General features: G+C 41.3%; 1 protein-coding gene across 1 annotated transcript in view; it reads right to left on the minus strand.

Moving 5' to 3' along the window:
* Positions 1-26440, minus strand: part of SFRP1 (secreted frizzled related protein 1) — a 71565-nt gene that overhangs the window by 39746 nt on the left and 5379 nt on the right. Inside the window, exon 2 of the mRNA XM_087706123.1 lies at positions 14265-14342. Coding sequence (XP_087562249.1) covers positions 14265-14342 — 78 coding nt within the window. The remainder of the gene's footprint in view (positions 1-14264; positions 14343-26440) is intronic.

The following is a 26440-nucleotide window of genomic DNA, read 5'->3' on the forward strand; positions in this document are numbered from 1 at the left end:
ATAGGAGGCTGGGGAGGGCAAAAAGACTCTCCAATGCAGCCCCCCCCCCCCAGAGGCCCTCCGGAGGCTTCAGGAGCTTCCTTGAAGCCTCCGGAGCACAAAAAAACGGCCATATGGGCAAACCAGAATTTCTGGAATGGAGTTCCAGTTTGCTCATGGGGTCGGTTTAAGCCCTCCGGAGGCCTCAGGGACCTTCAGGAGGCTTCCCTGAAGCCTCCAGAGGACTAAAAACGACCTACAAGCAAACTGGAAGCCTCCTGAAGATCCCTGAAACCTCCAGAGGCTGTTTTCTCCCTCCCCAGGCTCCTATAAAGCCTCTGTACCCTGGGGAGGGTGAAAAAAGCATGCAAAAAATGGGGGCGGAGCGCCTCTCATAAGCGCATGCGCACTGCGGGTCACACATTGCATTATGGGTGAGGCATGCCTGCGCATGACCCCCCCTGCGCTCCCCCCTTATGGCACGCGAGCCAAAAAAGGTTCGCCATCGCTGTGCTAGTCATTCCCGACTCTAGGAAGCACTACTCATCTCTGTTTCAAAGCCAAAGAGCCAGCGCTGTCCGAAGACAGCGTAATCATATGGCTGGCATGACTCAATGCTGAAGGTGCATGGAACACTGTTACCTTCCCACCAAATGTGGTTCCTATTTTTTCTACTTGCATTTTTACATGCTTTCGAACTGCTTGGTTGACAGAAGCTGAGACAGGTAATGGGAACTCACTCCATTATTACCCAGTGCTAGGGATTCGAACCGCTGAACTGTCAACCTTTTTGATCAACAAGCTCAGTGTCTTAGCCACTGAGCCACCACATCCCTCTACTCATATATACATACAAATTTACTGTACATCCTTCTGAATTACTCTCCACTTACTGCAGAGATGAAAGATCAGAACCTGTTCCAGATGCTGACAACATTGGGCATATGCTAGGCATTCAAGAATTGACTCTACCCTCAACAGTGCCCACATGTTCGCTGTTAACAGAGACAAAGGAAGAGATAATGCAAGGCTTCTTCAATTAAGCCTTGGAGGAGGAGAGTCCTGTTAATCTATGGTAGCAAAAAATTAAGACTCTGGTACATTTGTAGTAGAAGGCATAAGTCACTTCTGCCGGAAGAGATGGTTCCATGAAAAATGGAGCTGACAACATGGCAAAGAATGAACAGCTGGTGAGTAGACTGTCTTTTCAAAAGTCTCTGGACAAAGATAGGATAGGATAACCCACAAGCACTCCAGGTAATTGAAATTGAATTTTTTTTGAAGAACATAATAAGATTTTAAAAATTGGACACTAGAGGGAACTAAAGATTTCAATTAAAGAGGAAATTAACCTGGATAACAGTTATACAATGGTACAAAATATTCTAACATTCTATTCTAAATTATTGAAAGACCCTTTGGAAAAATGAAGTCAAAAGTTACTATTAACAATGTCAATCTGGCTCTATGGATAGACTGTGTCTAAAAGATGTTATGGAAAAGGAACACATTTTACTTTGCAAGATAGAGACTGAGCTGAAGGTGGATATATAAGTGGCAAGTTACAAGAAAGACACAGGAAAAAATGTTATACTGGGTGTTAGAAGAAATAATAATAATAATAATAATAATAATAATAACAACAACAACAACAACAACAACAACAACAACTCCGCCGTTGCCGGTCCCAAGCCCGGATGAGAAAGGAGGAGGGTTGGGGTCAGGTTGGCAACTGGCCCCATAAAAGAAAACCCGCCAACCCATACAATATGGTGAAAGAAACAAATAAAAAATTTATACCACATCGGTCATCGCGCGGGTTAACAAGGGCCGCGGCGGATGTTGGGGTCCCTGGACATCCGTCGACAAGTGGGCTACAAGTGGACCAGCCAACAAAACGACAAAAATATAGTGCAGATGAAAACCGTGCCATAATGGCCTGTTACTACAACTCAGAGCCAGAAAATAGAGGTTATTTAAAGTGAATGTATGAATTATGGAAACAACAATATCCAGATTCAAATGTTAGTGAACAACGACTAGCAGATCAAAGGCGATTTATTATACGGAATAAAGTGTTTAGTGAAGTTGAACTTCAGGAAATTCAGGCAAATTGCAAAACCCAAAAAACAATATCACAAGCGGAAATAACTGATATTCAAGACACAACTAAAGACATTATAGTAGAACTCCCAGAAGAAGCTCTCGGGGAGGAAATAACACCACCACCACTAGAACCAGTTATCACTGAACCAACTGATGAACTAACTCAACAACAAAAAGAATTGAAGGATAAGATCATGGAGCATTTTCTGCTTAATGAGGAAAGGCAACGTTTACCATCACTAAAATCTGTGCCTAAGAAAATTTTGGCCCCTATCATGAAAATGGTTAATGCAGTGTTTTCAACAATTGAATTGGGATCCATCTTGGAAATGAACTAGTTAGTGTACAGCGCAGCATTAAAAACAAAGTACCTAGTCACACAACAGAAAAAGCATCAAAGCCAAAATGGAAAATCCGATTAGAACAAAAAGTCAAAAAATTAAGGGCAGATGCTACTAAGTTAAAGAACATGCATGAGCAACGGCTTAAAAACAACAAAATCATAGATCGGCTAATCAGAAGATATAGATTGGATACAAGAAACATCAATGAAGCTGTAGAGATTGTAAAACAGCAGATAACAGCAACAGCTAGAAAAATTGAAAGATATGAGGCACAAATCATCCAATATAAACAAAATCAGCAATTTCGATCAGACCAACAGCGTTTTTATCAAAGTCTTAATGTGAATGGTGACACCAAAAGTGAAAAACCAGAAAAGCAGGTCACAGTTGAATTCTGGAAAGAATTATGGGAAAATGCAAAGGACTACAATAAGGAAGCAAAGTGGATACATGACTTTGAGAAAAGCATTGGCAACAAACAAATGCAAGTATTAGAAATAACAACTGAGATGGTCAAAAATCGAGTAAAAAAGATAAAGAATTGGACATCACCTGGAAAGGATCAATTACATGGTTTCTGGCTCAAATATCTGACCAGTTTACATGCAATATTGGCCAGGCAACTAAATGAAATTTTACAAAAGGGCCCAATTGATGAATGGTTGACAACTGGAAAAACATACTTGATTTAGAAAGATGCAACTAAAGGAACAACACCTGAAAACTACAGACCAATAACATGCTTGCCAACAACCTTCAAATTACTCACAGGCATTATTGCAGATAACATGATGGATTATTTGGAAACAAACAACATCTTGCCAGTAGAGCAAAAAGGCAACAAAAGAGGGAGCAGGGGCACAAAAGATCAGCTCCTAATTGATAAAATGATATTAGAAAATTGTAAGAACAGAAAAATGAACTTGATTATGGTCTGGATTGATTACAAAAAGGCATATGACTCACTGCCACATAGTTGGATCATAAAATGCTTAGAAACAACTGGCATTAGCAAAAATATTACATCCTTTACTGAAAAGGCGATGAAACAATGGAGAACTGAGCTGGCAGCAGGGAATAAGGTCTACAGAATGGTTAATATCAAGCGAGGAATTTTCCAGGGTGATTCACTTTCACCTCTTCTCTTCATCATCACAATGATCCCACTATCAGTAACCTTAAAAAAAATGAAATTAGGCTACCAAACAACCAAAGAAGCTGAAAAAAATTCACATTTACTATATATGGATGATTTGAAACTCTATGGAAAGTCAGAAATAGAAATCCAATCATTGACAAACACAGTCCGAGTATTCAGCACCGATATTTCAATGCAGTTTGGCATGGAAAAATGCGCCACTGTATCCATAAAAAGGGGCAAAATCACTGCATGTGAGGGAATTGAAATGCCCAATGGCCAACTAATTAAATGCAATGAAAATGAAGCCTACAAATACTTAGGCATTCTGCAGTTGTATAACATCAAGCATGGAGAAGTAACAACTATTGTCAAGCGAGAGTACACCAACAGAGTTAGGAAAATTTTGAAATCTAAATTGAATGGTGGAAATACAATCAAGGCCATAAATACCTGGGCAATACCAGTTATAAGATACACAGCTGGTATACTTAACTGGACACAAGCTGATTTGGACATTTTGGACCGAAAAACCAGGAAACTAATGACAATGCACTACAGTTTACATCCACGTGGTGATACTGATAGACTATATCTGCCCCGAAAATCAGGTGGCAGAGGATTATTACAAGTGAAGCAAACAGTTGAAGAAGAAAAACATGCACTTGCTGATTATTTAAAAGAAAGTCAAGAACATCTATTAATCGAAGTAAAGAACAAAAATCTACTGAAGGCCCAACAGATGAAACAAGAATACAGAAAAGATGTGATAAAATCAAGAATGGAGAGTTGGCAGAACAAAGCACTGCATGGCCAATTTCTGGAAAAAATAAAAGATAAAGTGGACAGTGAACAAACTTGGTTATGGTTAACAACAGGTACATTAAAGAAAGAAACAGAGTCACTAATCCTGGCTGCTCAAGAACAAGCTATCCGCACAAATGCCATTAAGGCCAAAATCGAAAAATCCTCTGATGATGCCAAATGCAGACTTTGCAAAGAAGCTGATGAAACTGTTGATCACATACTCAGCTGCTGTAAAAAAATCGCCCAGACTGATTATAAATTGCGGCACAATTCAGTAGCACAAATGATCCATTAGAATTTGTGCAAAAATTATAATATTAAAACAACAACAAATTGGTGGGAACATAAGCCTGAAAAAGTCACCGAAAATCAGATGGTCAAGATCTTGTGGGATTTTCGCATACAAATGGACAAAATACTGGCGCATAATACACCAGACATCACACTGGTTGAGAAAAATAAGGTCACAATCATAGACATCGCAATACCAGGTGATAGCAGGGTCGCCGAGAAGGAACATGAAAAAATCGCAAAATACTAGGACTTAAAAATTGAAATTCAAAGACTATGGCACAAACCAGCAGTGGTAATTCCAGTGGTAATTGGCACACTGAGTGCTATTCCAAAAGCACTGCAATTACATTTAAAACAGTTAAAAATTGACAAAATCACCATCAGTCAAATGAAAAAAGCCGCACTGCTTGGATCTGCACACATATTAAGAAAATACGTTACGACGTCCTAGACCCCTGGGTGAGGCTTGACTAGTAACCAATGCCAAATCCAGCGAAACAACTGGCCGCTGTGATACAGTTGTATAATGATAATAATAATAATAATAATCCTCTGATGATGCCAAATGGAGCCTTTACAAAGAAGCTGATGAAACTGTTGATCACATACTCAGCTGCTGTAAAAAAAACTGCGCAGACTGATTATAAATTGCGGCATAATTCAGTAGCACAAATGATCCATTGGAATTTGTGCAAAAATTATAATATTAAAACAACAACAAACTGGTGGGAACATAAGCCTGAAAAAGTCACCGAAAATCAGATGGTCAAGATCTTGTGGGATTTTCGCATAAAAACAGACAAAATACTAGCGCATAATACACCAGACATCACACTGGTTGAGAAAAACAAAGTTACAAAGCATTTGAGTTTCCTCTTCAGGATCTGGCGTTTTAAAGAGCAGTCAGGGTGGATCTCCTCTAGGACTGACCGGTTGGATCACCTTGCAATCCAAGGGACCCACAGGAGTCTTCTCCAGCACAAGAGTTCAAAGGCCTCAATTATTTGGTGCTCAGCCTTTCTTATGGTCCAACTTTCACAGCCATCCATTGCAATTGGGAAAACCATAGCCTTGACTATATGCACTTAATTTTAATAATTAAGAGGGAATAAATCAGGGGGGAAGCCGGAATCATCGCAATGAGACAGGTTGGGAAATAGCAGAGCTCCAATGAGCTCCGTGAAAACCAAGCCAGACAAACTGCTGTCAGGGAATCTTTGGATCAAAACCATCTTGGAGGAACGGGGAAGAAGGAGAGGCACCTTGGATGACCAAGAGGAACAAGCAGTTCCTTGGTAGGTTGGAGGAAAGCTCTCCAAAACTGACAGTGGGGACAGTGGCCATATTTAAATGACAGCTTTAAAGTTGGGGCAACTGGATCAAGCTGTTTGTGCAGGAGCGGTGTTGGAACAGAGTGTAGAAACCAGGTGAGTGATTGACCAACTCACAGAGAAAAAGAAAAACTGATTTTGATCTTAAAAAGGGTCTCAGAGTGGAATTAGTGGCTAATTGACTCGCAGGGAATTTTATTGAAGAAAAAAGAGGCAGTGGAGGTTAAAGTACCAAACTCTCAGAGGATTTTGTCTTCTGCAGTTTTGAACTGAAGAAATTAACTAACCAAAGAAAGAACCCAGGGGAAGTCATTTTTCTCCTTATTTTATTTTTTGTGGATTTAAAGCATTTTGACAGCTATTGACAGTCAGCTGTTGGATCATATTGTGGTTTGGAAAGAGCCATCTAGCGGTGAACAGAAAGTACTACACCAGTGAATGAAAGAAAAAGAAAAAATGTGAGTGTGCAGCTGTGAAGTGCAACCTTGGTTACAGGAAGAGATACTTTGAAACCGTGAGAATCTTTAAGGCAGTGTTTCTCAACCTTGGCAACTTGAAGATGTCCAGACTTCAACTCCCAGAATTCCCCAGCCAGCGAATGCTGGCTGGGGAATTCTGGGAGTTGAAGTCCAGACATCTTCAAGTTGCCAAGGTTGAGAAACACTGCTTTAAGGAGTATTTGTTTTTGCAACATTGTTTGACTACAACTATCTATACCTGTGGAAGAGAAAGAAAACTTCAACTTGGACTGGACTGGATTAATTCTAAAATTGTGCAATAGAATTTGGAAGACCCTAAATTTGCAATTAAATGTGCTTTAACCCAAAAATTAAAAAATCTGTTAAAATAGTTAAACTTGCATAATGGAGATTTGGATGTATGATGAATTATTTGGGATTCTGAGTAGTGTGTGTGAAACGTTAATTGGTAAAAAAAAAAAAGCTAGAAAATCAAAGGGAACATATAAAACAAGAAATAGGGGGGTGGAAGAGGGCACAAATAAGGTACAGGAAGATAAAGTGGAAGAAAGAAAAATAGAATAATAAAAGTAATTACTCTGAACAAAAGATACAATCACCACAAAAATAGAAAAAAAGAAAAAGTTAGGGGAAAGGGGGAGAAGAAATAAAAAAATTAAATTTGGGATCTTTGAGAGCCCAAGAGAAAATGGTTAAAAGAGGAAGAAAGAGAAAAGAGTTACATTAGAAGATTAAAGAGAATAGTAGTAAGATCATTATGGTTATGTAACTAATTAAGAAATAAAAAAATATAGTATATTGTTAATTGTAGAAAAAATGAAAGAAATATTCTCTGTTTAAATTGAATTAGAGGATATATGTTGTTTATAGAAAAATATACCAATGGAGAAAACAAGAAATGAAAATTTGGTGTAACTTTGAAGGGGCAAATTTGGTGTAACTTTGAAGGTATTGTTTATGTATTAAGAAAAAATAACTATAAAGGTGAAAAATAATGGAAGAGAATAATTTGGCTGCAAATGAAAACAAAACTATGATGTAAAATAGGTAAATGAGGGGATGTAAAAGAAAAGACCCAGACAATGCTTTGTTTCTATAATATGTATAATTTGGATTAAAAAATAAGCCTTGAATTAAAAAAAAGAGAGAATAAATCAAGAAAAGGATCTGGATAGTTTTACCTTGTTGGACTTATGAATGAGACTTTTTACAAGCTTTGAAGAATCTTGTAAGAAAGAATAAAGAAGAAATGAAAAAAAAAGTTCTACTTATTTTGGATGGACTTCATTCTTTGGATGGATTAAAATTTAAGACAGTGAGAAAGTTGGTTTATTTGATAGTTTTCTTTATACCTTGAAATGGCTGTTGATTAAAAATAAAAATAAAAAAATAGTACAGACTTCAAGCAGCCACAAGTTAGATGTATGTTGTCATTTAAGAGGAGGTGAACTTTGGAAGTCAACTTTTTTCTTTTTCTTCGCTCTATTGTTTTCTCTTCTTTTTTCTTTCTATTTGTTTTCCTTCTCCCCTTTTTACTGTCCCGATTTTTCTATCTTTATAAATATGTGTTTTGACTGTTGTAATTACAATCTTTGATAAGATTGCTTTTTTTAAAAAAAGGAGTACGTTTCAGATCATGAAATTTTACACCTTTTAATAAAAACGGATGAGTCAGAAGGAGTGCTGCCAGACTCCTCTGGGTTTTTTCAATTAGTCTGGGTCATCTTAGATCAACTGAGACCCTGATGGAGTTTGCATTCCGGAGATGCTCAGAGTGACTCTGAGTGACATTGGTTGGGCAGTTCCCATGATTGAGATTTTCTGCAACTCAGCAATCTGTGGGGCAGTTGTCCCGAAGGTGCTTTTTTCAAGAGGCAACTGGACTTCCTTGGTTTTTCTTTTGAAGGTGTTTTGCTTCTCATCCAAGAAGCTTCTTCAGCTCTGACTAGGATGGTGGGGAATGGAAGGATTTATATTCAATGACTCTCTCAAGGAATGCAAATGTCCAGCGGTCTGCAAGGAATATAAATCCTGAAGAAGCTTCTTGGATGAGAAGTGAAACACCTTCAAAAGAAAAGTCCAGTTGCCTCCAGAAAAGCACCTTTGGGACAACCATGACCTGGATGACTGAGAATCTCTATAGACTTTTAGCGATACAAGTTAGGATGAAGACCCTTGAAATGGTGTGGGAGAAGGAATGGATTTCCAGAGGAAAAATTGCAGACTACAGGAATTATTAGCACCACTCAGGTGACTCTGAGGACACACGTAAACCTCCAAGGGTTTCAAGGATCCTCTAAAAAGATGCAAATGATCAGCTGTCTGCCAGGAATACAAATCCTTCCATTCCCCACTATCCTGTCAGAGCTGAAGAAGTTTCTTGGATGAGAAACGAAATGTCTTCAAAGAAAAACCAGAAAGTCCAGTTGCTCTTCAAAAAGCACCTTTGGGACAACCGTGACCTGGATGACTGAGAATCTCCATAAACATTCAGAAATTGTCAAGAAAGAAACCAACATGGAATGTAAATTAAGATTCATGGGATTCCATAATGTTCTTCAGAAAAGACCAAACGAATCACCTCTTCCCCTTCAGTAATCCTTTCTACTGTTGATCCTGGGAGCTTCTGTACCTCTTGAACTTCAGATAGCAAACAGGACCAGCCTAGTAAATCCAAGGGAAAGCTCTTAATACTTTTTGAAGAGGTGAGATTGGTTGGAACTATCAATCTCCTATAAGACTTGGTCCCATGTCCAACCCTTTCTAATGTCAGGCCTGCACCCATCTTTTCTTTTGGGTCTTTGGCCTGCCACACTTTCTATTATTCTGCTATGCATTTTCTATTGTGGGAAAAGGGGAGGAGGGATTGTACAGAGTTAAATGTTATGTAGCCATAACAAAATTCTTTCTAGAAAGCCAAGGTCATCATCCTTTGTCTCTGCAGCTCCGCACCTGACCGGAACTGGATGGGTGGAAGCTGCCAGCATGGCAGTGGGAGATTGGACCATGTGATGGACTTGTGGCTGTAGGGGCAAGATCTTGAACTTTCAACTGGGTGGGGAAAACCAGGAAGCTTTCAGATTCGGGTTTTCCCAGTTGTGCCAACATGGCTCGCTTAATAAATTGGAACTTTGAGCAATACTTTGCCTGGGACTCTGATTTACTTTTGGTTGCTATTTGGAACCCTGACATTAACCCGAATATCCATTAAAATACTTCACCAGCTACCCAGAATTTCGAGGTGCTGTCTGGGGTCCTGAGCCCCAGCACCGACCCGAGCCCAGGTGGCATAAAGACTCATGGGAGATGACATCTAATATATACACAAAAGCCGCACAAGCCAGGTGTTCTGTCTACTCTTCAACCAAAGAAAAAATAGAAAAGAGCGATAGTTGCTCAGTGACCAAACCAGATGGAAACAGGCCTGTAGAAGATCTAAGGGACCAATAGGAACTGGACTATGTTACCCAACTATGTATAAGTATAATCTTTATTGTCATTGTACTTAAATACAACGAAATTGGTTATGTCAGGCCCAACACAGCTGAGTAAGACCAAGGTGGCAAGAATTTGACAGATTTCTATATGACATCTTTAATACTCGTCTGGGGAAAATATGGAAGCTTGGAAACTATCTAAGGAATTTTCCAACCTCAATTACAATGAATCCCTTAGGGCAAATCTCTTTGGGAACTTTGAGATCTTTTTCCAGATCTTTCTTCATTTGGTCCGAGTTCCATTTATGAGATGAATTGTGACTCGTCTGCTACCTCTTGACTGTTGAAATCTATGTTCTCTTCCATTCCTTTCCCTGTCTCCCCACAATCTCTTATAGCCACTGGCTGCAACCTCATCAACAGCATTACCAAGGCACTTTAGATGGTCCATGTGTCAGAGGAAGAAAAGACTTTTCACATCAGAAAAACTAGAGTCAATTCTAGCCTGACACAGTAGAGGTGCATGATGAAACAGAAAGCACATCATAAAATGTGTGTTATGCCCCAAAATTATCAACCTGAATAATGGCTGGTGTGTGTGTGTGTGTGTGTGTGTGTGTGTGTGTGTGTGTGTGATGTCATTCCAAAGCACCTGGTATACCCAAATATGGGAGGGAGCATACTGCTTCCCTTTTGCCTTTCAGCTCCACCCTAGGAGCTTTCCAGGCAGGAAACCATTTTTTGTGTTGCATTTGTGCTGATAGATAAATAAAGGGAGACTACTATAGATCTATTTCAAGCTATTTAGCTGTCATCAGCTAGCTATACCCTTACTGGGATTCGAACCTGGGCTGTTTTTGCATGTTAGGCAGTTGCATTAGCCACTAAGCCACAAGCTCTCCCCCCTTATCAGCTAAGCCAAGGAAATAAATAAGTATTATAGCAAAGCACCTGGTATGCCCAAATATGGGAGGGAGCAGTCCAGGTTCAAATCCCAGTAATGGCTAACTGATGAGAGCTAAATAGCTTGAAATAGATGTGTGTGTGTGTGTGTGTGCGCACGCGCCCGTGCGCACATTCGTGCGTGTGTTTTCCAGCATAATTATAGAACGCCTTGAGCAATTTCAACCAAACTTGGTACACAGATGACTTACATTCTGGGGATAAATACTGTGGGGGTAAGACACCCCTAACACCCCTTGGGGGGGTTTAAGGGTGTGTTGGGGTGTTAAGATACAGCCTGTTGTGCCTTAAAGTGGCCTCTACCGTACTGCCATAGAATGGCTTCTATTGTGCAGCGCAATGGAGTTGCCATGGCAACAGTTTCACGGTACTCCACAAGGGGGCTCCCTTTGGTAAGGGGGAAGATCCAACATTAGAAATTACGTTTGGCCCGGGATTATTTTTGAGGACAAATGTATGGATTAGGATAAATACATACCCGGGCAATGCTGGGTTATCAGATAGTAAAAAATAATAAATAATAACAGGGGCTTCATGCAGGAACATGAAGTGAGCAAACAGGGAAAGCTAAAATGCGATTTGGTTTGATTTTTCAACCACCTTCTGCAAATCAGTAGCCTCCAGAAGAAATTGAAGATTTCAATTCAAACTATCGTCATGCAGCACAGGCAAAAAATAGCATTTGTCCAATTATACCTCAAAAAAGGATCAGAAATCTCCATATATCTTTGTGGGCAGGAAAGGTTCATCCCTATTCTAACATAAAAGGAAGAGGGGCAAATGATAAATGTCCATTTATCTCCATATATGGTCAAATTGAATAGTAGTCAATGAAATTTATGCCCCACTAAATTTGTTAAGACTTTGAAGTGCGAAAGCCTTTCCTTGGTTTTGAAGATTAACATCATTAATCTGGAGTACAATTTAGCAGCTTCAAATATTTACCAAATGTTTACTGTCCTGAAAGATTTTAGGATTGAAAGCTGACGTACTAAATATACAAGTATATATTCATGAGTGAGATACAAAGGGGGAAAAACATAGGATGGATTAGAGAAGGTAAGGGAATAAGAAATGATAGTAAACTATATTTGGCTTTGCGGAAATACCATCCCAAGAAAACATAAACTGAGATTTGAAAGAGACACCCATAACAACAGAAAAAGAAAGGGAGAGAGGAGGAGAGAACGAGAGGAAGAGGAGGGAAGAAAGCAAGAGGTAAGGAGAGGAGGGTGGAAGGGAGAAAAAGAGAGGGTAGGAAGGGGAAGAGTAGGAGTAGGAGTAGGGGAGAGGTAAGGGAAGGAAGGAGGAAAGTAGAGAAGGGAGGGAAGGAGAAAAGAAAGGGAAAAGAAGGTGGTGTTACAACAGGAGGAAGGGTTGGTAAATAAAGCAAGCCAATTTGTATATTATAACCTATTAAATGGAATAACAAATGTACAAGAATGACAAATGTAAAGAAGAATAACAACTATGTGAATGTATACTTACAATGGTATGTAAGAGAATAAAAAATAAAAGGCTTTTCAGCCCCCCCACCCAAATAAAATAGGATTGAAAACTGACATGAAGCTACAGTCTTTATCCACATCCAGATACACACCCCAAGTTCTCACAATGGATATCAACGTTCTTGGGGTAAGCGAATTCGGAATTCAAAGATCTGGCAATCCACATTTTACAAGGTTTTAACACTTAACATCATTTGCTCTAGTCTCCATGGAGAGCTAGGCTGTCTTTTTTGAAAGCAACGCGTTTTCATTTCCCTTTCTGTTTTTTTCACCCTGGCCAGAACCAAGAATATTTTGAAAAAAGGCAGGAATTCAGATGTGACAGATTATCATGTTTCCTTCGTGCACAAAAGAAAAATGTGCTTAATAACCCCTCTGGAACTGTGACTGGATGGAAGAGTCAAGAAAAAGATAAATGAAGTTTGCAGAGAGCAGAATATGAAGTAGTAACATCGGCAGAGAGGTAGGACTGGAATTTCCCAAATTTGGGGAAGAGGTAGTTAGAATAGAATAGAGCTGGAAGGGACCTTGGAGGTCTTCTGGTCCAGCCTCCTACTCAAGAAGGAGAACCTACACTATTTCAGAAAAGTGACTATCTAGTCTTTTCTTAGAAACCTCCATTGATGGAGCGCCCACAATTTCTGGTGGCAAGCTGTTCCACTGGTTAATTTTCCTCACTGTTAGGAAGTTTCTCCTCAATTCCAGGTTGCTTCTTTCAGTTTCCATCCATTGTTTCTGGATGGAAACTGAGGGAAGGGGGAAATTTGCAGGGTTTACAAACAAGATGCCACTGTTTTCTTTCTTCAAAGTATGATTTGTGAAAACCCTTCAAAGTCTATAAGATACGGTCCCTGACTATGGTGGGATACTGCTCCCATTCTCATGAGGCTAAGGAAATCCATATATCTTATTGGATGGATAGGACACCACTGAGTGGCGTGATGGCCTAGTGGTGAAGAGTTCAATCCTAGGTAGTGGCAGATGTTTCTCTCCTGGGGCACAAAGAGAAAATATCTGCTGCACACTCTGTGTGTGTTGTGCTCACCAGCAGCCTGAGGAGCTGGCAGCAGATTCGGACAGTGAGGAGGTTGGGGAGGAACATAGGCCGGTCCTGGAGTCTGGGGAAGGCTCTGATGAGGGCTCTGTATCAGAGGCAGAGAGGGGGCCAGGGCCGTCTGACAGTTATCAGCTGCCTTCAGAGTGAGACATCAATGAGGCAGACGAACAGCTAGAGCCTGTTCCCTGTGGGTGCATGCGCAGAGTTGCCAGACGAAGGGAACAGCTAAAGAACAGGGGTTGACTTGGGAGTAAGGACACAGGTGGACGATGAATGCCCCCTCCCAGAGGAAATAAAACAGGCGCGAAAGGGGAGTGGAGTTTGCAGGAGACAATGAGTTCATTTAATTATTTTATGACGCTCCAAGACTCCTTGCCACGTGCAGATCTCGGCCTGTCAGCTCTCCAAGCCAGATGAGGTCTGTGACTGTAAATTCTCCCTTGAAAGACTTTGCTGGATGTGAAGGAGCAGAATTCACAGTCAATTAATAAAAGGGTTTTTTGTCGGGACCAGGAGGTTGCTTCATGCTCTCGGGAAGCTTCGGTCAGAACAGCGTAGAATCAGGAAGGGCATCTGACCAGTAAACTCAGTTTCATCCAGTCTCCCCAAGTCTACCCCAAATTAAGAGATTAGAGGGTTGTAAAAAGGGTGGGTTTTTATGGATAGGAGACCACTCTGGGGAACTCTTCATCAACTACACTCTGGAAGAATTTCTGGGACTGGTGGACCAGCACATCTGGAGAACATCAGGCAAGAGGAGGGTCATAGACAACTTCCAATTCTAAGGGTACTTAAAATAAGGGAACGAAAGGTTTACTTACCAAACTCACTGGCGCACAGGTGCTCCAGGATGGCCTCCGACTTCATTTCATTGTCACAAGGGGGACACACCACAGTGCCTGACAAGAGAAGGACACGTCAAGCAAGGGAAAGTAACAACATCATGAAAGAAGAACAAGTACCCATATAGGCAAATATACCACATTTAATTGCTCATAAGCCATGCCCATTCATCTCCCAAGAGGCCCCTGCTCCTATCGGTGTCTTCCTTCGGGGCAAGTGCAATGAGAGCATTGCATTTAAGGTGGAGTTCATTATTTTGTACTTAAGTCCCTGGTGGCTCAGTGGCTAAGACACTGAGCTTGTCGATCAGATAGCTTGGCGGTTCAGCGGTTCAAATCCCTAGTGCCGCATAACAGCGTGAGCTCCCATTTACTTGTCCCAGCTTCTGCCAACCTAGCAGTTCGAAAGCAAGTAAAAATGCAAGTAGAAAAATAGGAACCACCTTTGGTGGGAAGGTAACAGCGGTTCCATGGGCCTTCAGCGTTTAGTCATGCCGGCCATATGACCACGGAAATGTCTTCGGACAGCGCTGGCTCTTTGGCTTTGAAATGGAGATGAGCACCACCCCCTAGAGTCAGGAACAACTAGCACATATGTGCGAGGGGAACCTTTACCTTAAGGGTAGTCTCTCCTGCAGGTACCATTAGATTGATCCCGAGTAACTCATTCCTCCTAGTTTTCCCAGCTGACCTGTGCGAGGGGAACCTTTACTTTTACCTTTAATGAAGTCCAGCTTAAATGCAATGCTGCCGTTGCACCTGCCCAGAAGGAAGACACCAATAGGAATAGGGACCTCTTGGGAAACTAATAAGTACGTTGTAATGCAATCCCTCTTTTTTGATATCGGAGGTAAAATGAGGGTTTCGTAACTAGTTCCAGCCAACAATGCAGCCCTCTGGTGAAGTGGGGGGGGGGAGAAGAGGCTTCCCCACAGCCATTGCGTGACAGCTCCCACAACATGGTTTCTCAACAGTTGAGATCAATCACTGACTGCAAAAGATTACCCAACACGGAATTCTTTCAGGCTTGCGGGAAACCTGGAAAAGCCACATCCACAACCGAGATCTTTGTTCTGTTGAACTTCAGCTACGAAATCCAGATGCTTGCCACCTCCCTTCCCTCCTACGCACTTTGCCAAGATCAGCAACAGGATTCCAAAAGCTAAATCAGGTTTTCTTTTTTTTCATCTGCCTCTTGACACTGGAATAGTTTTCCCCCTCCGCAACTCACTCCCATTTGTGTTTGACTTTCATCTTTGTTCAGTCCTCCTAAGCTGTTTACATAGCACCTGAAGTCAGCCATGAGAAATGTAGTGGGAAGCTATGAGGTTGGCTAGGCAAGAGTTCCAAAGAAAACATCCTTTCCTAGTTGAAACTTAGCATTCAACCTCCAGCGAGTTGAGTGGAGAATGAGAGTCTTATCTGAATCTTTCTTTGTGCGTGTCTGCAGGTGGCATGGATGGATGGATGGATGGATGGATGGATGGATGGATGGATGGATGGATGGATGGATGGATAGGTAGGTAGCTAGGAGGGAGGGAGGGGGAGAGAGAGAGAAACAAAGAGACAAAGACAGAGACAGAGAGATGAAAGTTGATGAACAAAACAGTTGGGCCAGCTCATAATAAGCTCCATTCTTTATATATATGTGCTGTATTATACAGCACAGGTTCGAATCCCAGTAAAGGTATGGCTAGCTGATGAGAGCTAAATAGCTTCAAATAGATCTATACTAGTCTCCCTTTATTTATTTATCAGCACAAATACTACACAAATGTAACAAAGACAACAGTAAAAATATTGGGTTTCTGTCGTGATGGTCTCTTGTGACGAGCCGATGGACAGAGAATGGAAGCAGTTAGCTTCCTCCCATAATTGGGGCATACCAGGGGTTGTGACACTATATATATCTGTGTCTGTGTGTGTGTGTGTGTGTGTGTGTGTGTGTGTGTGTGTGTGTGTGTGTTTTCCAGCATAACTCTGGAACGCCTCGAGCAATTTCAACCAAACTTAGTACACAGATGACTTACTCTTTGGAAACAAATACTGTGGGGGTAAGACACTCCTAACACCCTTGATGTGGGGGGGTTGTCCATGTGTCTGGGGGGGGGGGTGCCAGCATAACTCTGGAACGCCTGGGCTGCTAAAATGAAGAGGACTGAATTCTATCTATAGTGTCAACTCACAGTACTTTTGACAGTGATAGTGTGCATTTTGGATTCAAGTTCTGTTAGGATACAGCCTGTTGTGCCTTAGATGGCTTCTACTGTACAACACAGTGGAGTTGCCATGCTAATGGCTTCACAGTACTCCATAAGGGGGCTCCCTCTTATACAGGATTGGGATAAATACATACCCGGCTTACGCCGGGTTATCAGCTAGCTAAGAAAAATAGGATGGAAGCTGCTGTCCTGTTGTTGAAACTAATCAAGGAGAGAAGCAACTCAGAACTAAGGAGAAACAGTTAGAACAATTAACCAATGGAACTACTGGCCTCCAAAAGTTGTGAATGCTCCAACCCTGGAGGTTTTAAAGAAGAGGTTGGATAACCATTTGTGTGAAATGGTACACTGTTGGACTAAGAGCCACAGTTCAGCTTCCCAACCTTCCCAAAGGCCACAGAAGGGGTGGGAGCAGGAGGTCCTCTCAGAGGCAAAGAATGTCCATTCCCACCCTTAAAATCACCCCTACCCCCCCCCCAAAAAAGTCTGGTGTTAAAATCCAAATTATTGGCTGCAGAAAGTCAGCAAGGTGGTCTTGCAGCACCAAGGAGACCTGGGATGGGGGATGCAGGCCCATCCATCACCTATTCACTCCTGCTCTAGGCCAACACTGTTTAGGATAGTCTTAATCATAATGTAGGTAAAACTATAAAAATAATCCTTGTCTTATGATCGCCATTGAGCCTAAAATTTTCCTTGCTAAGCAACGCAGTTGTTAAGTGAGTTGTGTCCCATTTTATGATATTTTTAACACAGTTGTTAACCTAGTCATTATAGTTTAGAGTAGAGCAGAGCAGAGCAGAGTAGAATAGGAGATGGAATGGAATGGAATGGAAGCAGTGGTGGGACCAGATCCCGTTCTAACCGGTTCGGTTGGAATGGGCCTGGCATCCCCCACATGGATGGGCACAGTGCGTGCACACATGTGCATGGCACATGCATGTGTCATAGCTGCCAGCGATGCTTCTGCAAGACTGTGATGCTCCAGCTGCTCAACGGAGCATCGCACAGGCACTGTATGCGCTATGCACCTGCACAGAAGCACTGAAGGCTTTAAAGAACAGGTAAGGAGCGAGAGTGGGCAGGTGAGCCCTCTGGGGCACCGTACCAGAACAGTACCCGGTGCTCCGGGCAGGCTCCGGTACACCTGTACCAGAGCATACTGCCTGCAGCCCACCACTGAAGAGAAGGGAAGGGAAGGGAAGGGAAGGGAAGAGAAGAGAAGAAAGAGAAGAGAAGAGAAGAGAAGAGAAGAGAAGAGAAGAGAAGAGAAGAGAAGAGAAGAGAAGAGAAGAGAAGAGAAGAGAAGAGAAGTAGGATATAGAATAGAATAGAATAGAATAGAATAGAATAGAATAGAATAGAATAGAATAGAATAGAATAGAATAGAATAGAATAGAATAGAATAGAATAGAATATGGAATGGAACAGAATCTGGAAGGGACCTTGGAGGTCTTCTAGTCCAACTTCCTGCTCAAGCAGGAAAACCTATACCATTTTAGATAAGTGACTGTCCAGTCTCTTTATAAAAACCTCCAATGATGGAGCAGCTATGGTTTCTGAAGGCAAGCAGTTCCACTGGTTAATTGTTTTCACTACAACAATCCATGATTCAGAACAATGTATAAACCCAGTTATATAGTGCTTAACCATTCTCTTTCCTCCACCCACTGTTCCTACAGCTTACTTAACTACTCATCCATGGATTTCATATATTAAAAAATATTAAATACTAGAAGAATTTGCTGTATTTTGTTGTGAAATAATTGTACCATTGAAAAAAACCTCAGACAAAGGTCTCAACTTTCGAAAAAGAATTTCTTTCAAATTCATTTATTCATTCATTCCAGCCTGGCCTCTACCAGGTGCTTTGGATTACAATTCCCATCAGCCCTGACCACAAATTCTGCTGATCTGGGCTGATGGGAATTGAAAGAAAAATACACACGCATGCACACACACACACACACACACACACACACACACACACCGGTAAGTAAATATAAATAGATGTTCTTCCTGTTGAGGAGGGTGGAGGCAGATTTATTACTTTTTCATTTAGTACATTTTTGTGGCACTGTAACAGCTAATCCTATAGATAGCATTATAATTCTACAGGCCAGGGGCGAGAAAGGAAGCACTCATTCATGCTCTCTCTCACACAATGGCACACATACACAAAAACCCACACAGAGAGAGCAAAGGGCAAAGAAGGAGCATAGTTGTTAGGTTTTTAGCCCACTGAGCTTCTGAACAGAAAATAACGGAATAACAGAGTTGGTAGGGACCTTGGAGGTCTTCTGGTCCCGTCCTATACCATTCTGTACAAATCGTTGTCCAATCTCTTCTTAAAAACCTCCAGTGTTGGAGCACCCACAACTTCTGGAGGCAAGTTGTTCCGCTGATTAATCATTCTAACTAGCAGGAAATTTCTCCTTAGTTCTAGGTTACTTTTTTCCTTGACTCGTTTTGACAACAGGAGAACAGCTTCCATCTTATTATACTTAAGACGTAATGGAGCTTATTATGAGCTGATGGACCAGTGGTGAAATTCAATTTGTTTTACTACCGGTTCTGTGGGTGTGGCTTGATGGGAGTGGCGTGGCTTGGTGGGCGTGGCCTGGTGGACATGGCAGGGGAAGGATATTGCAAAATCTCCATTCCCAACCCATTCTGGGGCCAGCCAGAGGTGGCTTTTGCCGGTTCTCTGGACTACTGAAAATTTCTGCTATCGGTTCTCCAGAACCTGTCAGAACCTGCTGGATTTCACCCCTGTGATGGACCCATTGTTTTCCTCATCAACCTTCATTTTAGTTTCTATTTTATGCATTTCTTAGATAATCCAGCACTAGTCAGAAGACAGGTCAAATTATGAATAACAGAGGGATACAATCAAAATCAAGTGAGGCACTAATACCACTCTATAAAGCAGGGCTGTCAAACTCCAAGCCCATGGACTGGATGCGTCACATGCTGGCCATGTTAATGCTGTTTAACAAAAGGGGGGGGATCCTGATATGTCATGTGACACTGCCATGATGATGTGAGTTTGACACTCCTGCTATAAAGCCTTAGTAAGGCCATACCTAGAATACTGCACCAAGTTTTGGTTACTACACTATGAAAAAAGATGTTGAGACTCTAGAAAGAGTGCAGATAAGAGCAATCAGGATAATGAGGGGATTGGAGGCTAAAACATACGATGAATGTTTGCAGGAACTGGGCATGGCTGGTCTAGTGAAGAGAAGGACCAGGGGAGACATGAGAGCAACTTTCCAATATTTGAGGTATTGGAAGAGGAGGGGGTCAAGCCATTTTCCAAAGCACCCAAAGGCCAGACAATTTTGATTTTGATCACATGATTGTGGGAATGCTGCAACGGTCACAAGTGAGAGGACTGATTGAAAGTCATATTTTTTCCAGTCGTAATGGTGCTGTCGTAATTTTGAACAAATGATTGCATATTGGAAACTATTTGTATTGGTGGGGGGAAAGTGAAAAGAGTTTTGAGTGTGAGAACAACTGCTTGTTGACAGTTGAAAACTGGTAGCTCTTTAAAATTGTGGTGCCTCAAAGGCTAAGACACTGAGTTTGTTGATCAGAAAGGTCAGTAGTTCAGTGGTTCGAATCCCTAGCGCTGCCTAATGGAGTGAGCTCCCATTACTTGTCCCAGCTTCTGCCAACCTAGCAGTTCAGAAGCATGTAAAAACGCAAGTAGAAAAATAGGGACCACCTTTGGTGGGAAGGGAACAGCGTTCCGTGCGCCTTCGGCATTGCATCATGCCAGCCACATGACCCCAGATATGTCTTTGGACAGCGCTGGCGCTTTGGCTTTGAAATGGAGTTGAGCACCACCCTCTAGAGTTGAGAATGACTAGCACATATGTGAGAGGAGAACCTTTACCTTTAACTTACAGTTCAACATTTTGGAAAGCAATGGCATAATTTTTTCTGCCTGGCATGTTAAAGCTGAACAAATTTTACCTCAGCATTTTGCAGTAAAAACCTTCTGTGTGTTTTTCAACCCCTTTTCATCCAATTTGATAGAAAAGTATTTACTTTTGAAAGGGTTGGTTTGTTTTTTTAATGAAAGGAGAATGTTAATGAAATTCTGAGGACAAAGGCTATGGACGTAATTACTGATGAGTTGGCAAGAAGGGCCTGGAAATGAGAATTTCTCATTTTTATTATTACATGGTACCTTTTCAGCATTAGGATACCAGAGGAGAACTCCCATCTTCATATTGGGAAAGCAAGTTTAACCTTGACCATTCAAGATAAAAACACCAGAAAGAAATTTTGAAAGGCATTTTCAAGCAATCTGAAAATGAAATAGAAAAACAGAAGTCTGCCTTATGTTTCATATGGAAACAAAATTTTGTAAAGCTGCCAGCAAGGATATGTGCAAAATGTGGGTGAAAAACCGGTGAGTATCACATGAGTGAGAAGAGAAGAAGGCAAGAAAGAAGGAAGGAAGGAAGGAAGGAAGGAAGGAAGGAAGGAAGGAAGGAAGGAAGGAAGGAAGGAAGGAAGGAAGGAAGGAAGGAAGGAAGGAAGGAGATTATAATAAGAGTGAGCGAGATCTTAGGGAAGTGCCCAACACAAGTCCCATGTCACTCCCACCATGGCCATGCCAATCCCTGGCCACCCACACACACCCTGGCCCTCTCAATTCTGTGTTGCCTGCCCTACAAGGACCTTGGCCACCAGTTGATTATCTCTCTTTTATTTAAATTTCTGGTTGCTTCTAATTGCATCACCGGTTAAATAATTAAGATAAATATATTTCTCTAAAAGGAACAAAATTTTCTCACATTAGTATATGCTTCACCCACAAATGGTTTGCTAATAGTTCTTGTTAGAAAATAGTTTTGCATTGTTCATTTGATGATTGCATCTTTATTGCTTTGTCTCTATTAAATATTAAAAGTATCTGAAAAGATATGATGCTGTTTACATAATATTGACTGGAGATTGGTTAACACTCTAATGCTTGAATAATTTCAACCTTTAGAAATAAAGTAGTTTATGTCAACATTAGCTGTGATCTCCAAAATATTAATGTTGATGCAATAAGTTGTTTAAATTTTGCATCTAAAGCTAAGTATGGCATTAATAAGCAACTTCAACATGCATTTAATTATTTGCTATTCAATAAAGGTTTCTGGCATAAGGTTAATGCTCAATAACATCACCACCGTGTTCTTGTGTTTGTGCTATATCTGGAATTTCTGTCTTACTCCCCTGCTACAAGATTCTATCATATCTCTAGACTTAAAATGGACATCTAAGATCAAAAACATCATAAAAAAGCACAACGAAGAATGTTCTTTCTGCGCCAACTCGGGAAGCTCAAACTGCCCAAAGAGCTGTTGATTCAGTTCTACAGAGGACTGATTGAGTCTGTCATCTGCACCTCCATAACTGTCTGGTTTGGTTCTGCAACCCAACAAGACAGACAGACACAGACTTCAGAGGATAATTAGAACTGCAGAAAAAACAATTCCTGCCAACCTGCCTTCCATTGAGGACCTGTACACTGCACAAGTTAAAAAGAGGGCTGTGAAAATATCTACAGACCCCTCACATCCTAGACAAAAAATGTTTCAACTCCTACCCTCAAAACAACGCTATAGGGCACTCCACACCAGAACAACCAGACACAAGGACAATTTCCACCCCATGCCATCCCTCTGCTAAACAACTAATTCCCACAACACTGTCAGACTATTTAGTAAGACTGTATTACTAGTCTTCTTCTCATCTTTCCTATTACCTATCTCCCTTTCTATTTATGACTATAACTTTGTTGCTTGTATCTTTACAATTTATATTGTTTTATTTAGTTTCTTAGTATGATTTATGTCGATTGCTTATTTAGTATCCTATGACTATCACTAAGTGTTGTATCTCATTATTCATGATGAATGTATTTTTGGGATGATGACGATGATCATGATTTATCACTTGTAGCTTTTATGTGTATTGAGAGTTTATGCACTGAAGACAAATTCCTTGTGTGTCCAATTACACTTGGCCAATAGAGAATTCTATTCTGTTCTGTTTTTTTTTTTTCTGTTCTTATTCTAGTCTATTCTGTTCTGTTTTATTCTTCTTTCCAATATCTATCCTATCCTATCCTATCCTATTCTATTCTATTCTATTCTATTCTACTGTACTCTATTCTTCTTTCCAATATCTATTCGATTCTATTTTATTCTATTCTTCTTTCTATATCTATTCTGTTCTGTTCTACTCTACTCTACTCTATTCTTCTTTCCAATATCTATTCAATTCAATTCGATTCAATTCGATTCAATTCGATTCAATTCGATTCAATTTGATTCTTCTTTCCAATATTTATTCTATTCTATTCCATTCCATTCTACAAGACAGTTTGAGAGGAGTCAACAGCCCTCTGACCTCAGAGTCCTTCCTTCTCTTTTGCTGGCCAAAGTACTCGAGTTTCCTCTTCAGGATCTGGCCTTCTGGAGAGCTCCTCTAGGAGTGACTGGTTGGATCGACTTGCAGTACAAGGGACTCGCAGGAGTCTTCTCCAGCACCCAAGTTCAAAGGCCTCCATTCTTTGGTGCTCAGCCTTCCTTATGGTCCAACCTTCACAGCCATCCATTGCAACTGGGAGAACCATAGCCTTGACTATATGCACTTTTGTTGGCAGGGTGATGTCTCTGCTTTTTACTATGCTATCTAGATTTGCCATAGCTTTCCTCCCCTGGAGCAAGCATCTTTTAATTTCTTGGCTGCAGTCCCCATCTGCGGTGATCTTGGAGCCCAGGAAAATAAAACCTGTCACTATCTCCATTTTTTCCCCATCTATTTGCCAAGAATTGAGAGGGCCAGATGCCATGATCTTAGTTTTCTTCATGTTGAGTTTCAAGCCAACTTTTGCACTCTCCTTCTTCATCCACATCAAGAGGCTCTTTAATTCCTCTTCACTTTCTGCCATTAGAGTGGCAACATCTGCATATCTGAGGTTGTTGATATTTCTCCAGGCAATCTTAATTCCAACTTTTGATTCATTTAGCCCCGCCATATACTACTCCAGACAAATGGCTATCCAGTCCCTTTTTTTAAAATCCTCCCAGTGATGGAGCACTCACAATTTCTAAAATCCAGGCCATCCCACTGAACTGATTTCATTTGCAGGATTTTTTTCCCTTTAATTCTAGGTTGGATCTCTCTTTGTGATAAATTTCCACTCGGTACTTCTCGCCCTGTTTTTAGGCGGTTTAGAAAATAGCTCATCCTCTCCTCCTTTTTTTTTAAAAAAAGTGAAAATAAACTAGGCCAGTTTTCTTACTGGTAATAAATAACTGGCTGTCCAGGACTTCCCACTCAAACCTACATCCATGAAAAGCCCTGAGATGCTCTCACCCAAAAGGGAGTGGATCATAATCTAACTTAGTTTCTGGTGTTCTAGATGCTGAAACAAAAAAAAATGAGGCATGAATAACTTGCCCCTTCAACGACAACAATAAAAAAGCCCTCCAAATGTTATCCAAACCATGGAAAAAACCATAAAGGCCTGATTTCTTGTAGGCCTCCCCATCAAAAAACACTACAAGTTTTATTTCTTCCCCAACAAAACATGCTGGATGAGCCTATTGACAGTCCTTTCCTTTCCATCTTTTGCAAACTATCCCCTTACCCGCCGTATCCTGTTCTAATTTGGCACCAAAAATTTTAATCAGAGAAAATATCTCCTGCTCTCAAAGGGCTGGATTTGCAAAAATTGGCAGCTTATACCTGAAACCAATACGAGTGGGGAGGGAGTGGAACATGTGCAAGTTTTCGTGTGTTTTGTTTTAAAGGAGATTTTGGTGCCTCTACGGCGGAGACAAACAGCCAAAGTAAAACTCCCCGTCAATCAACTCCTGGTTTCCAGCTATGGAGCAGTTATGAAAATAACTTTTTCCTCCCCAGAGATTAGGTTTTTTTGGAGGGGGGGGAGACATAGCAGTAGTTCTAAATACAGCCTTCTACTATGGAATGCAAGGAAGGGAGGGGGGAAAGCTTTAAGGAGAGGGCAACATTTGAGTGCCAAAGTATTATTTTACATTTGGACCCTGATGTCAGCTTATTCAGAAAACTTGGATAGTTTAGGAATGTTAACTTTTTAAAGATGCACAGACTTCATACCTAATGGGGAAAACGGAGAGGCCAAGATTGTAAAGATGACCTCTTCAACCACTTTTCCCAACTTGCTGATTTAAAAAAAGGAATTGCGTGTAAAATTGAGGAATCAAAAATCCAGGTCAAGGAAATTAGCATAAGGGTTGTCCTGGGCTCGATCTTCAGCTCCTCATCCACAGAAATATGTGACGCATACGGCCTGAAGCTTAATAGTTCAAAATCCAAGATCATGGTCGTTGGTGAACAATCCATTCATTTACCACCGATGAATTCGGAAGGAATACCGCTCGAAAAAGTGGAAAGGATCACGTCCCACAGTTCTAATTTGCATGGAAGCTGGGACGTGACCATTAAGTAAAGACAAGGATAGAGAAAGCTCAAACTGCATCCTTCAAAATGAAAAAGGTCTTCTGCAATCACGACCTAAGCCTAAGTCTGAAAATCAGGCTTGTCAGATGTTACATCTACAGGATCTTTTCTATCCTACTCTACAGCAGTGGTGAAATTCATTTTTTATATTACCGGTTTTGTGGGCATGGCTTGGTAGGCATGGCAGGGGAAGGATACTGCAAAATCCCCATTCCCTCCCCACTCCAGGGGAAGAATACTGTAAAATCCCCATTCCTTTCCCACTCCAGGGGAAGGATACTGCAAAATCCCCATTCCCTCCCCACTCTAGGGGAAGAATACTGCAAGATCCCCATTCCCTCCCCACTCCAGGGGAAGAATACTGTAAAATCCCCATTCCTTTCCCACTCCAGGGGAAGGATACTGCAAAATCCCCATTCCCACCCCACTCGGGCAGCCAGAGATGGTATTTGCTGGTTCTCTGAACTACTCAAAATGTCCGCTACCGGTTCTCCAGAACCTGTCAGAACCTGCTGAATTTCACCCCTGCTCTACAGAGTGGAGAGTTGGGCTCTGACAGAAAATCACTTGGAAAAACCAGAAATGTGGATTTACAGGCAGCTGTTACGTATAGGTTGAGTTGACAAAATCAGAAATGAGGAGGGGATAAGACACCTGGGAAAACCAAGGGAAATCTTGAAAAGCATTAAAAAGCGAAAGTTAGAATATTTTGGATGTGTGATGTGACACATGGAAAAATATAGCATCCTATACTTAAATCCTCCAGGGAAAGATTGAAGGCCAAGGAAGTCCAGGCAGAAGAAGAACATCCGATGATGGATATAGTAGTAGTAGTAGTAGTAGTAGTAGTAGTAGTAGTAGTAGTAGTAGTAGTAGGTGGGGGTGGGGTGGGGGTGGGGGTGGGGGTCTCTATCTATGCTAATAGGGAATTATGGGGATTGAAGTCCCCTGTTTGGAGAGTGTCAGGGTGGGAAAGCTGTTCCCCACCCCCCCACACACTCACATAATGGTCACCTGCTACAAGAGCATGCAGGTAGTCCTCATCTTACAATCACTTGTTTAGCAACAGTTCCAATTGCAACAGCCCTGAAAAAAGGGACTTGAACTTACAACTGTTGCAACCTCCTCACAATGACATATTCAACATTCAGCCACTTGGCAATAGGCGTGTTTTTACAACAGTTGCATTGCCCGAGGTTCATTTGATCATCATTTGCAGCCTTCCCAGCCCACTTCCAACAGGCAAAGTCAATGGGCAAATCCAGTTCTGCTTAATGACGGTTCTGTTAGGGATGCTTTTTAATTGATGCCTGGAAGGAGCGAAGAGATGGAGTTGAAGCAGTGGTGGGATTCAGCCAGTTTGCACCTATTCAGGAGAAATGGTTGTTAACTTTCTAAGCAGTTCGGGGG

The sequence above is a fragment of the Thamnophis sirtalis genome, unplaced genomic scaffold (assembly GCF_051295495.1).
Source record: "Thamnophis sirtalis isolate CommonGarterSnake01/CBP01778 unplaced genomic scaffold, rThaSir2_p1.2 scaffold_2, whole genome shotgun sequence".
NCBI classification, from domain to species: Eukaryota; Metazoa; Chordata; class Lepidosauria; order Squamata; family Natricidae; genus Thamnophis; species Thamnophis sirtalis.